Raw genomic sequence first — 14552 nt, forward strand, 5'->3', positions numbered from 1 at the left:
TGATAAATCCGCTTCCCATTTTGCAATAGGAAGTGATATTGATTCATCTGTTTTAGAAAGTGTTCTGTATATTTTGGATAGTAATTTGGGGTTTTAAGAGTAAGAAATTGAACCACACTTGGTGGTGTTTGTAGTTCAACTTGACCTGGTTTAAATCTCTTTTTACTATGGATTTAATTTGTTGATATTCTAAAAATCTTTTCTTGTTGATCCCATATTGTGTAACTAGTCTGTCAAATGAAATAAATTCTGTTCCTGCTAGTATATGTTCTAAATATTTGATTCCTTTACCACTCCAATCTGAAAAGTTTATCATATTATTGTTTTGTAATATGTCAGGGTTGTTCCAGATAGGTGTACGTTTGCATGGGATTAATGAAGACTCCGTCAATTTTAGAAACTTCCACCATGCTGTCAGAGAAGAGCTAATGTTGATGCTTTTGAAGCATTCATGTCGTTGGATGTTTGAGCTGATAAATGGTAGATCTGAAATCTCTAGATTATTGCAAAGTGTTTGTTCTACATCTAGCCAAGGTTCATCTAAGAGGGTATGTTTTAGCCATCCTGAGATAAACTGAAGCCTGTTGGCTAAGAAGTAGTGCTGAAAGTTAGGTAGTTCTAATCCTCCTTTATCCTTGGTCTTTGTAGTGTTTTTAAGCTTATACGTGGGGCTTATTTTTCCAAAGGAATTTGGACATATATGAATCTAGAGATCTGAACCAATCTTGTGGTGGTTTAGTTGGGATCATTGAGAATAAATAATTTATTTTTGGTAGGACCATCATTTTTATAGCGGCAACCCTTCCCATGAGCGATATGGGTAGACATTTCCATCTAGCCAGATCGCCTTCTACTTTCTTTAAAAGTGGGATATGGTTTAATTTAGTTAGATCTGCAAGCTTGGGAGAAACATTAATACCTAAATATTTTATATTTCCCGATTGCAGTGGAGTAGAAGAGGAATTATGGAAGGAGCAATTAATCGGAAGGACTGTAGATTTTGACCAGTTAATTGAGTAATCTGATATTCTTCCAAAAGAGTTTATCAATTCAATCACCCCAGAGAGGTTGGTTTGTGAATTTTGGAGAAAGAGTAACACATCATCCGCATAAAGGCTGATTTTATGTTCCACGTTCTTGCATTTTATGCCCTTAATTACTGAATTCTGTCTAATTGCTGCTGCTAGTGGTTCAATAAAAATTGCAAACAGTGAAGGGGAAAGTGGGCATCCCTGCCTGGTGCCCCTCAGGAGACAGAAGCTGGAGGATGTCTGGTCATTTGTTCTGACACAAGCTGTTGGGGAATTATATAATATTTTTAACCAGTTGATGAAAGAAGATCCAAAACTGAATTTGTGTAAAGTTGCAAATAGAAATTTCCAGTTAACTCTGTCAAATGCTTTTTCTGCATCAAGAGACAATATTATGGTTTCAATTTTTTTACTGCATGAGTAGTCTGTTAAATTAAGTAATCTACGTGTATTTGTTGATGAGTGCCTACCTTTTATGAAACCAGTTTGGTCAGGATGAATTAAGAGGGGGCTATTTTTTCTAATCTCTTTGAGAGAGCTTTGCAGATTATTTCAAGGTCTACATTTATAAGGGATATTGGACGATAGCTTGAGGGATATACAGGGTCTTTGCCTAGTTTTAGCAGGAGATTAATGTTTGCAGAATTCATATTTGATGGTAGTCTGCCATTTTCTTTGATTTCCAACAACGTTCTGTAAAAACTGGTGCTAGAATCATCCAGAATTCTTTGTAGAATTCTGCAGGAAAGCCGCCTGGACCTGGAGCCTTATTATTGGGCATACTTATCAGGGCTTCCTGGAGTTCACCTGATGTCAGTGGCGAATCTAGTGCCATTGCTTGAGAGTCTAATAATTTTGGGAGAGTTATGTTGTCTAAAACTGATCAATTTCCTTTTTAGATGGGTTTATTTGTGGTGAATACAACGTTTTATAGAAATCCCTGAAAATGTTGTTTATTTGTTTCGGTTCATATATTGTGTTCCCAGATGAATCTTGAACAGCACATATAGTTGTTTTTTCTTTATTTATTTTTAGCTGGTTTGCTAGAAATTGACCGGATTTATTACTATGTTCATAATTTTGTAAGCGTAGTCTTTGTACTAAGAATTATTTTTTTTTAATCAATTATCTCATTTAATTCTAGTTTTGTTTTGCGTATTTTGTTCAATGTTTCCTGATCTTGGTGGGACGCGTAGGCTTCTTCTAGTGATTTGATGTTTTTTTCTAATTCCTGAATATTTTTTTTTTCTTCTTTCTTTTTATGTGATGAGAAATAAATTATTTTACCTCTCATCACAGCTTTCCCTGCTTCCCATAGAACAGAAGCTGATGTTCCGGGAGTGTCATTAAAGTCTAAATATGAAGTCCACTCTTTTTAAAAATATTTAATAAAGTCTTCATCTTTAAGCAGTGATGTATTAAATCTCCAGTTTTACTTGGCGTAGTATTATTCTTGTGCATTAGTGCTAAAGATACAGGAGCATGATCGCTGACAGCTATAGGGTGAATCTCAGTGTCTGAAATGTCGCTCAGCAGTTAGCTGCTGACCAAAAAATAATCCAGACGAGAGTAGGAGTGATGAACATGTGAGAAAAAAGTATATTCCTTACTGGTGGGGTGAAGGGAGCGCCATGCATCGCAAAGACTAAAGTCGCTCATATACTGTTTGATTATATTTGTGGACTGCCAATTACGCTGAGTTCCTGCTGTATTGAGCCTATCCATTTCTTCATTTAGTCCAAGGTTGAGGTCGCCTCCAAGAACAAGTGTGCCATCTAAGTGTTCAGAGAGTGCACTGAAAAAACCGTGAAAGAATGAGGGATCATCAACATTTGGACCATATACACTTACAATACCTAGCTTTTTATCAAGTATAGATAGTTTAATGATTAAGAATCTGCCCTCTGGATCTATAACTGTATCGAGTACTGGTTTCATCTTCATGTTTCCCTCTCACCAGATATATAAACCGATATCATGACCAGCATTTTTTACAGCTGTGGCTCCAGCAAACCTCAGCTGATACTAGAAATTAATATTAAATAAATTCTAACAACAGGTGATCAAGGTTAAACATGCTGCTGTTGTTTAGCGCGAGAAGAAGAGGCAGCAGCGCAGCGTAAAGACACAGAATAACTCCAGCTTTGTGTCTTTTTCTTTAATTCTAGCTGAAGTATGGGACAAATCGCGTTCTTTTTCACCTCAATACAAAACTTTAAAGTTCGACCTCCTCAGCTGTAATTGGCCTGGCCCAGAGTCGACCAATTGGCCAATCCACTACTTTTCATTTTTTATACTGTTACAAAAAAACAAACAAACAAACAAACAAAAATCGGCCCAGCAGGCGAATGCCCGGTATGCCCAATGGCCAGTCCAGCTGTGCCGTACTTCACAGCGACCTCTTGTATGGGCTCAAAATGTGGTCATAAATATTTTGTACTTGTAAATCAGTTTTGTACTTGTAAATCGGGATTTGTATGTGTAAAAAGAATTTGTGTGTGTGTAAAAAAGATTTGTATGTGTAAAAAGAACCCCTGCAAGTTACAAGTATGAATTTTGACCCTATTTTTCTTCCTTTCATCTGATTGGTCAATGTCATGTCAATCACAAATGTAACAATCCAATCAGAGAACAGATGGGTTTGGCTGTCGGAGGGCACTTTTTGAACTGCAGGTCCTTGAAGGGTAATACAGTTGGAAGCTGGAGGATCTCTATATAAATATCCGATAGCAGCTAGGTCCCCTAACTTTCAGCAGCTGTTGAAAGGATAAAGTTGTGGTATATCAGTGGTTAGAAATACCATTATTACTTTAGGATTAGTTTAACACAAAGTCAGGGCTGACCCGGGACCATTGCTGTGAGTCACAGTGCGCAGCATGCACTTTCACATAGGACGCAGGATGTGCTGCTAATGCTAACTAAAAGCCAAGGATCCAGAATTTGTTGCGCTTGCTGCTGAGCTCTGTGGGTTTTTGCAGCAGCGCTACCTGTACTAGATGCACCTGCTCCTTGTCGTTTCTATCTCTGACTTTATGTCCTCTACAAGAGTTTCTGTTTTTTTTTGCTAGTTCTTCAATTGTTCAATAAAAACATGTATGCTAATTCATAACGAAGAAAGCTTTGTAATGAAGACTGTCATTTCCAAAACACTGCCCCCCCCCGCGGTCCGCAGCGCTGTTGAAAAGGCTGTGGAAGTCCCTGTATTAAACAGGTAGACCTGTGACACAAAAATCACCAAACTCAGACGACCACAGACTGTTTTCCTTCCTGGTGATGAAGGAAAACGATGGGTTGGCATGTAAAAGGGCATTTATTCCCTTCAAAGACCTGCAGTTAAAAAAAAAAGCGCCCCTCCGACAGCCAAACCCATCTGTTCTCTGATTGGATTGTTACATTTGTGATTGACATGACATTGACCAATCAGATGAAAGGAAGAAAAATAGGGTCAAAATTCGTACTTGTAACTTGCAGGGGGGTTTTTTTGTGGCTAAGTCCACACACAAATCTTTTTTACGCACATACAAATCTTTTTTACGCACACACAAATCTTTTTTACACATACAAATCTTTTTTACACACACACAAATTCTTTTTTACACACACACAAATTCTTTTTACACATACAAATCCTGATTTACAAGTACAAAATATTTATGACCACATTTTGAGCCCATACACTCTTGTTACTGCGAGGTACTACTGTTGACGGTGACAGTTAATTTGACACATTTTCCGGCATTTATTTCTAGCTTTTGTTTCTGGATTAGCTTTTCAGCAGCTCCACCCTTTTTTTCACTTTTATTTGTGCAGCTTCTTCCACCCTATTCTACAAGCGCACAGGCAAGGTAGGGGAGGAGCCAGTTAATTTAAGAGATTTGGTTAGGCAATTAAATGTCAGAAACAGAAATGAACTAATGACCTGCTGTAGGTGATTGTAGGCCAGGTGGTGCGTGGCTACTTCAAGCCGTCCTGTAGCCCACATCGACGAGGGAAGAAATATATACATTTATCAACAAGTGTGTCGTCACACCGGGGCAGATTACTAGTTCAGCTGTAAGAGCAGGTCGGAAGAGATAGTTTAACAAAGGTGCCATGATGAGACTTTATATTTTTCTTTTTCTCCTGGATCTCCTGGAAGTAAACCGGACAGTGGGAGGTGAGTTAAATATAGATGTCAGTCAAATGTTTTTAAAAAACCATTTTCAATGCAGGCTACATATTGTATACAATGTGTACATCCGATCTCTCTCTCTCTCGCTATATATATGTGTATGTATGTATATATATATATATATCTATATATATATATATAGATATATATAATGTAATTGTGCTAGACGACATGTCCCTGCTACCAAGCACACTCGACATTGATTTTATAGATCACAGATAGGTTTTACACAAAATTATTGCTTCATGCTCACTGAGGGTGAAGAAACGCTTTTTTTCTCTTTTCTTTTTTTTAGCGTACCGAAACGCACCTCCAGGAATTATTCGAAGATATATATACATATATGTATAAAAAAATTTAATTTAACACTTGACGTTTAGTTCTAGGAATTCCTCGTATAAACCTTAAAAAACTCAACGCGTTACCTAAAAGGCGTTTGTCGTTAATAATCAGTAGTTGATTTGTAATTTTCTTTTGTGTGTGTGTGTGTGGGGGGGGGCTTTAAAAAGGTTATTAAAAGCTGCGTTTGTCCTTTTGAAAATAAAGTCTGTCAACACGAGCAGCAGCCGCTCCCAGTTTAGAGCCCTCCCTCTCAAGTCGCGTCAGGGTTTCGGAATGGGGTTTGTCACCTGGTTCGTGTAACCTTCGAATAGTTCCTGGAGGTGATCGGTGTTTCGGTATGCTAAAAAAAGAGAAAAAAAAAGTTTCTTCACCCTCAAGCATGAGGCAATAATTTTGTGGAAACCTGTCTGTGATATATAACGTCAATGTCGGGTGTGCTTCGTAGCAGGGACGTGTTGTCCAGCAGAATCTGCATGATATTTATTATATTGACGGAGAAAAATACGTGGGGCATCAGCTGTCCTGGAATTTTCACCAAAACGTGACCTTAAAACTCTCGCGTATTCTCAGCAACATAACAGAAAGTGTTTTTTATAAAATAAAATCTTGACAAATGACCAATGAGAGCATTATATGTATAGATATTAAAGAATTTAACACCCCCACACGCACCCACTTTGTCAGCCTCACATACACTCAAAGAAACAATATTTGTCCTTACTATATGTTTACACTCAAAATATACATTTTTCAAACTTCAGTAGCTTCCCTTTTGCTGCTGGCTGTGTGATAACATCAGCCACCATCAGACTTGTCGAACAGTACTCCAAGATCAAATTGCCAGTATTGACTGTTGACCTTACAAAATGACACTTGATATCAATATGCTCACACCTCTGTCTGTTAACAGGATTCTTTGTCAATGTTATAGTTCCTTGATTGTCCTCAAAAATCTTTGGTGGTCCCTTTTGATGCTCATACATGCAACAGTTGTGTCAAATACAAACATTCTTGTGTTGTTGCTGCCAGAGCTATGTACTCTGCCTTACAAGTTGATAAGGCAACAGCTGGCTGCTTCTTCGTTCACCATGAGTGGAGTAACCTGTAGTACTCCTCCTATCAGTTACATCTGCAGCCCAATCAAGGTCATTCTGAGCTTGCACTCTCAGATCTTTGACACTTTTCCTGTAGTACAATTGTTGTACAGTTGATTCTTTCAAGTGCTGTGATGGCTTATTTACAATGAAACTCAAATCTGGTAGTGTGCAAGAGGTCAAGTAAATATATTTAGCCCTATAGGGCTACATACTGCCTCTCTGTCCTGACATTCTTCAAGGTCTCAGCATCATCATTGTAGTTCAACTTTTGTTCACAAGGAATTGATCTTGGTTTACAGTCTTACTTTCGAAATCCCTCAAGTATCTTTTCTACATATCTCTCTTGTGACATTTTCCCACAGTCCTGGGTTTGCTCAAAATCATTCTCTCTGAATCACTCTCTGTGTTCCTGCCCTGCTCTGAGGCTGTGCAAGCTTCATTATTCCATTGTCTCCTCCTGCAGGTTGACTCTCGATGCATGTTTCTTCTACAGTCACTGTACCACTGTTTGTGGGCAGAACTTTGCGCCATCAGAAACTGAACTTGAATAAGTTAAATTCAAATTTGAATTGCTCAGATTGAATCTGAATTGCTCAACTTGAATAAAAGTTTCTAAAACTGAATTTGAATGAACCTAATTTGAAAGTTTGAAAATGATCGTCACTAAAATGAAATTGAATTTTATATTTTGAAAATGAATTAATTTAACTTTAAATTGTATTCCATCCTTCTTTAAATTTAGCTCCTGAATGCTTTCAGTTTCACTACCGCTAACTTAATAACTTTACCTAAAGTGAATAGTTATTGTAATTCATTAGTGCAGCATTACTGGTTCACCTCTTTTTGAAGTGATATGATATATGACTCTCACTGTGTTTAACTACCATAATAATTATTAATAATTCTTGGATTACTGAGTGTATGATTAATTACAGTTTTTTTTTTTTAAACATACATAGTTATGTTTGACAGGCAGAGGTTGTCAGGTCACCAAAACACCTCCTAAATCTACAAACTTTTACAGGTATTTTTGTGCCAGAAATGGAACGTCCACTGAAGACTGAAGATGGTGAATCTCTGAATCTCTACACCTTGCCATTGACCCCCTTGTGCCTTCATCTAGTTTTGAAAAAGACATTTACTTGACCACACTCTCACCTGCTCTGTACCTACATCACCATCCTTGAAAGTCGTAGCTTGGCCCATCAGAATGTGAAACTATAAGTGTGCAAAATATGTTATTTTGCAAAGTGCTCTCTAGGGTTCCTAAATCACGTATGGCATTGAGATAATTTCTTTTGAATTCTTAATAATAATCCCTTCTTCTGAAATATAAGAACCTCTCCTGGTTTTAATGGTACTTTGGATTTCCTTACTTTCTTTTTTTTTTTTTTTTGTCTGTCCCATTTGGTTCTTTAGCCATCAGAATTGTTGTCTGAAGACCAACAAGGATACCAAATGGATTTATTTTGCCAAATGGATCATCATGGCATTGCCGTATTGGTCCATTTGATCAAACTTTGTTATTATTATTTATTTTATTTTTAGTTGTTACAGATGGGACAGACATGACTGGGGGATAGGAAAGGAGAAAGAAAGAGAGGAAGGAAAAGAAAAACAGAAGGGAAAAGGGACAGTGAGAAAGGGCACTTACAAAGACAAAGAGAAAGGAAAAAAAAAAAAAACTCCTGGATCACCTGTTGAGAGAAAAAGGAGAAGACAAGCAAAAAAACCCCCCCCAAAAAACAAAGCAACATACTAAACACAACACCATCACGTTAAACTAGCTAAGTGTGAACAGCAGTAAATACTAAATATTGAAAGTTGTTGTGCAGCACGCAGGACAGACAGCGCACAATGTGCTTTGAAGTACCAGCTAAGAAAGGTGTAGTTTATGTCTACGAACAGTGAACACCCGTGTGCACACCTGTGTGGATCAACGCACTTGTATACAAAAAGTTTCTCCATGTAACGGTCTGCTAGAGGGTGTGGAGGCCCATAGCCCCGTCCCCAGGGCATGAAGCAGGCATGGAGGAGATCCAGGCTCCAGACATCCAGAGGCCCCAGAGTGTGAGAGCCCAAGGAGTACCACCGGAGGGGCATCCGTGCCACCTTCCTGGGAAGGGCTGAGGAGATCCCCAGACGAGGGGGTCACCCAGTAGCCACGGAGCAGAAGCCAGAGGGGGCTGCACTGGCGTACCCGCCGGCTCTGCCAGCAGCCAGCTGTGCCAGAGTGAACCGAGTTGCAGGCCCCGAGGCCGGAGGCCCGAGGGCCCCCTTTGCCCCGGAAGAGGCCTGACCGAGCGACAGGCACCAGGCCCCGCCAAGTAGCCTATTTCCTTACTTTCTGTTGCACTCCCAATTCTTAATAGATGTTGACAAGCTGGCACAGTAACATGGAGGAGGGAAAGAAGTTGGCAAGGACTACTAAAACTCTTAAGGATTTCAGTGGCAGTGAACCTAATGCCTAACAATGAAAATTGTCAAATAAGAATAATAATACTAAAGATAAAAGATGAAGTAACACATGTCTTTAGTTTTTTGTTTATTCCAGATAATCATCCAGATGTTTGGCTGGCTGATCATGCTTCTAAACATGATCACCCAGCCAAACTTGTGAGGACAAAGACCATAATTGAAAGCCATCACATGCTTGAACTCATCATATGTTTTTTGCATTTGCTGAACAGGCAGTCAGACATGCTGTAACTGTTGGGTAGAAAACTGCATGAGCACAATGCGGAATATGACAGGTGTGGGTGAACTGCACGAAGACTCTGAAGTTTCTCTTCTCTTCTGGCAGGACAGGAATGTCGCCTTGTCCTGTGAGCCGCTGTAAGGATATACTTGGAGTAGAACTGGACTGTCACCGGCCTCAGGCTCTTCACCTTTTCAAAGACAAAGCATTTATTTAGATAAAATATTAGATATTGTTTACCTACAACTGCACACAGAGAATTTAGAAATGTAATTATTGACAAGAGTGAACAAGCACTGATAATGTAATCTACAGCTGTGACCAAATGTTCAGAGAATGAGAAGTGTTGGGTTTTTTTCACAAAATTTGCTGTTTCAGTGATAGTCGTATATCATATTATTTCAAACACAGGTGATCTAGTAATGCTGCACTAATGAATTAGACTAACTATTCACTTTAGCTAAAGTTATTAAGTTAGCTAAAGAGTTGGGATGCTGTGTAAGACATAAATAAAGCTCAAATACAAAGGTTTGGACATTCTTTTGCATGTTTCCCTACTGTAGGGGTCTCTGCAAGCATACAGGGCTCTGACAGGGTACAAGATGACAACTTTGGAATTCTACTAGAAACAGTCGATGATATTTGTTTGTCAAAACTGAACCCAGGGCAAACTAAGTGAAATTAGTGTTTTTGGCTAACAGCTACAATAAGCGTAACAGTTACTGTTAGGCTATTATTTGTTAACATGACACTTTTTCTTCTACAGGTAATACATTTTATTACCAACCTGAGAGTTTATCTGCCAGTCATTTGACATGACAAATAACTTCTGAATACTTAATCTGTACCCCGCTCCAGCTCAAGATGCTGTAGGTCTGCTCAGTAACACCGGGTCCACAGGTACAACTTAGCTCCATTAACCGGCGCTCGATTACTCCGCGGCTTTCACAAAGGACCTGATTGTATGACCCCAAAAACTGAATTTAAGAACTGAAATTGAATTGTAGAATTGGTGGGTGGGTTTGTATATCTGGTGAGAGCTTGGTAGTTAAAATATGCATCGGAGGGAGTGGTGAGCACAAAGTACTCTCAAGACTAAACCATGGGGGGTGGGCTCGTTCTGGAGGGACCCCCAGCCCACCCAACTCCACTGGTTGCTGTAGCTTTTTAAGCTTTATTCTAGGACATCTATTATTCCTTATGAATTGGTTGCATAACCTGTCAAATAGATTAAAATATTTTCATGGGATCTGTAGCGGGAATGTTTACAGTAAGTAATAAAATTTTGGAGCACAGTTCATTTTAATGATGCTAACTTGCCCTAAAGGTTGAGAAACAGAGGGGTCCATCTAATTGTGTTGGTTCTGAACTTGTCCAAAAGAGGTTCAAAATTAGCCTGAACTATGTTAGATAACGGGGGGTATAAGGCTCAAGTGTTTAATACCAGTCTGAGGCCAGCTTAAATCCCCTGGCTAGAACAGGGTTTTGGGACAGGAGGTTGTCAGAGGGAGCGCTTTGGACTTTGACCAATTTACTTTATATCCTGATATACTAGAGAACCAGTTAATAATTCTTAAGACAGCAGGTAGAGAGCGTTCTGGCTGCGATATCAGGACTAGAGCATCATCAGCATAGAGCAACAATTTATGATTATTACTGAGAACCTGGATACCTGGAAAATCAGGGTCTCTACGTATTGTCACTGCCAGAGGCTCCAAAGCTAGAGCAAAAAGCAGAAGACTCAATGGGCAGCCCTGTCTTGTGCCTCTGTGGACGTCGAAGGACTGTGATATAACACGATTCATTAGTATTGATGCTCTTGGATTGTTGTAGAGAAGTTTGACCCACCTTATGAATTTTGGGCCAAAGCCAAATGCTTCCATTACACAAAGTATAAAACGCCAATTTCCACTGTCGAATGCTTTCTCTGCATCTAGGGAGAGGGCTACAGGTGGAGAAGAGTCCAACGTAGGTGATTTATTCTGGATTGCCCACATAATATCAATTAGGCATCTAATGTTATTGGCAGAGTTGCGAGTCCGAATAAAACCGATTTGGTCGGAGTTTATTAGGTAAGTCATGACCTTAGCTAATCTGGTTGCTAGTACATTGGCTAAAATTCTGCAATTGCAGTTGATCAAGCTTATTGGTCTGTAACTCTTACAGTCAAGTCCGTCTTTTTTTCCCTTTAAGACAAGGGAAATAAGTGCCTCTGACAATGTTGGTGGCAGGCTGCCCTTATCCAGGGCTTCATCAAACATTTGCACACTCAAAAAAATCTGTTGTTGAATGAACACAATTTAATCATGGCACCTTTTTCCACATGATTTAACCAAGTACAATAACCAATTTTTGACCATGGCAAACCAACACATTTGGCATTTGATGGTTTAATGTAATCAGATTACGTTGGATCAACGTAGTATACTTACATTGACTTGATGTTATTTATGTATGTAAAGTGAAATTTGTTTTAATTCATTCAACACAAGTTCAAAACTTTAGGAAAATAAAAGTAAATCTTGTTGTTTGAACAACTACTTTGTTAATCAAGGCAATTACTGCTAGTCTTGCTTAATGTATACGGAGTTACATTAAGCAATGGGGGTTGATGATTTCATAGAGACAAACAGCCATTTGCACTTACATTCATGGATAATTTAGAATCACCAATTAACCCAACTCTACACACACTGCAAACGAGCCAGATTGTGGATTTGAACCCAGGCCCTTCTTGCGGTGAGGCAACAGCACTTACCATCAAACCAACCAAGCTGTCAGTCCAGGCTTACCAAAACTATGAAAGGTATGATTACAATGCTTGATGCAGACTTCTCTGTACATTTTTGTCCTTAACAGGTTAAACCACAATAAATAGCGATAGCATACACGTGGTGTGAGTGTAGTTGTCTGCCTCTTAAAACTCCAACGATTTTCCTGCAGTTTGACATCTAATGTGATCTTGTGAATGTCGTGAGTCCAGGCAACGAACCACTCTTACTAGATTGTATCATGTCATTTCAACAAGAACAAATTAAGTTGCTGAATTTCATGCAGATGCTACATGATTTAATTATGTTCACCATAGAAACATGAAATTATTTAGTTAAAATTACACGTTTGAATCTTGTACATGTAACAACCACCCAATTTCATTTTTTTGAGTGCAGGAGTAAAGGGGAGATGACCTCCGCAAAGTTCCTGTAAAATTCAACCAGGGGCCTTTTCAGTTGGGAGGTTTTTGATTACCCTTAAAATATCTTCCTTTGAAATTGGGGCGTCCAGCAAGTCCAGTTGTGTCTTGGAGAAAGTTGGGAAGTTGAGGGGGGGAACTGTTAATTTCCTGTGAGCTTGCTTGTACTTCTGAGGAGTAGAGTTTCATATAGAAATCTCTAAAGGCCTCATTCACTTCAGTGGGTTTTGACACCAAAGTGCCATCCCGTGCTCTAGTTTCTTTCTGTTTAATATATCTTGCAAGCAATCTGCCAGGTTTATATCCATCTTCGAAGTATTTTTGCCTAGCCTGAAATAAGGAAAACTCCATTTTCTGAGTCAAAATTGAGTTAAACTCATATTTAAGTCTAGTTAGGTGGGTCAGATTTGCTGAGCTCATATCTGCCTTAAAAGCGGCTTCAGCTATGTAGTGATGGTAAATTTGATTCTTTTTACTGAATCAAGTTTTAATGAGTCACTCACCAAAGTGAATCGGGTTTTTTGAGTCATTTGATTCACTGAGTCAGTTGACCAGAGAGTTTCTAAAAGAAAACAAATATTTTATAGAGTAAAAAAGAGCAAAAAAAAAATTTCTAAAGGGAACATTTATTTTGTTTATTTTTATTTTATTAGTATTTTCCTTAAATGTGTCAAAAATATATTTTCTCATCTAAATGTCCACTGAGCTGTGAGCCAGGGGCGTAATGCGCCTATAACATTGGTTGTCAACCGAGAAGAAGAAGAAGGAGCTGTGAGCCAGGAGGGAGGGGGTGAGTGAGTGAGTGAGTGGCTGTGTCCAAATTCATGGGCTGCATCCTCCTGAGGCCGCATTTGTAGACCGATTACGTCACAGTGACGCGCCGAAGGCTGTCCAAATTCGTGGACTCCTCCGAATGCAGCCGACAAATCGTCCTCCTTTTCCCCGAATTTGAAGGATGGTGTCGCTACCCGATCCGTAGCGGAAACCCGATCGGTACCCCGCATGCGCAAATCTTACGTCACTTCCTTTCTTTGCCAGCATTGCGACATTCAATATATTTGAATGATACGGTTAGCGCCCAGTTAGCTCCTAGCATTTCTCAACAGCTCTGCCTCCTTTTCGACTACCGGGACATTTAAACTATGGATAATCCGTATACAAACAAATTCATGGTTTTCTCCTCAACAGAGAGCGTTCCCTGATTGAACAACAGCGCCGTAAAATAAGAAGAATGGCGCCTAATTACAGAGTTAATAATACAGACTTTGTAATATGTCACGTGAAGATTCAGCAGCCAGATGAAGTGTTTACTGACAATTGTCAGTGATAGCGGACACCATCATCACTATTCCAACAATCCTCGCCACACAGACAAGCATAAAGACACTCGACTATCAATAAATCAAAATTAACACACGTTTGTAATGACGCTAACTCAGTTTACAATAGGGTTCATTCACTCGGTCAGCAGGTGGCAGTATCCTCGAACACTGGGGAGTAAACTGCCATTAAACGAACAGCAGAAGAAGAAAACCCCTGCACAAGCGCGGTACTGATCGGGTAGACCCGATTTGTACGGTCCGACTTTGCACATGCGCAGTAAGGATCGGGGAGTCCTGATCCGCCACTAGCTTTTTATTTTTTTGTTGTTGTCTACATTATATTAAATGTTTCAGTATCGGAAACATTTTAAGAGATACTTATTATTCTTAACATCTTAACAGATACTCTGACCCGTAACTATCGTAAAACGCTTCGACCGGAAGTAGCCACCTTTCACGCATGCGGGGTACCGATCGGGTTTCCGGTACGGATCGGGTAGTGACAGATGGGTCGGGTGTGTCCTTCGTGGCCCACCATATCCCAGAATTCATAGCGCGGCCCAGCCAAACTCCAGTTTCCGGCAATGGCGGCCGCTACTAAGTTTTAAAATTACTTTTATTAATCTTTCTGGGTCACAAAATAAACTTTTAACATATTTTCAGGCGAGAATGTAGCTGTGTAAACTTTAAATATCTGC

The 14552-nt window shown here is 39.4% G+C and overlaps 3 protein-coding genes across 4 annotated transcripts in view; all 3 read left to right on the forward strand.

Annotated features, from left to right (window-relative positions):
* LOC116309268 (class I histocompatibility antigen, F10 alpha chain-like) overlaps positions 1–14552 on the forward strand; it is a 263890-nt gene that overhangs the window by 152997 nt on the left and 96341 nt on the right. The gene's annotated exons all lie outside the window — the stretch shown is intronic.
* The window catches only part of LOC116330502 (major histocompatibility complex class I-related gene protein-like), a 135483-nt gene that overhangs the window by 100515 nt on the left and 20416 nt on the right, over positions 1–14552 (forward strand). Inside the window, exon 1 of one of the 2 annotated variants that reach the window (XM_031752851.2) lies at positions 4957–5187. The exons of the other annotated variant lie outside the window; for it this stretch is intronic. Within the exon in view, the coding sequence (XP_031608711.2) occupies positions 5124–5187 (64 nt within the window). The 5' untranslated portion in view covers positions 4957–5123. Of the gene's footprint in view, positions 1–4956; positions 5188–14552 lie in introns of those variants that run through there. 2 annotated transcript variants of the gene reach the window in all.
* LOC120432707 (class I histocompatibility antigen, F10 alpha chain-like) overlaps positions 1–14552 on the forward strand; it is a 181761-nt gene that overhangs the window by 52414 nt on the left and 114795 nt on the right. The gene's annotated exons all lie outside the window — the stretch shown is intronic.

The sequence above is a fragment of the Oreochromis aureus genome, linkage group 22, assembly GCF_013358895.1.
Source record: "Oreochromis aureus strain Israel breed Guangdong linkage group 22, ZZ_aureus, whole genome shotgun sequence".
NCBI classification, from domain to species: Eukaryota; Metazoa; Chordata; class Actinopteri; order Cichliformes; family Cichlidae; genus Oreochromis; species Oreochromis aureus.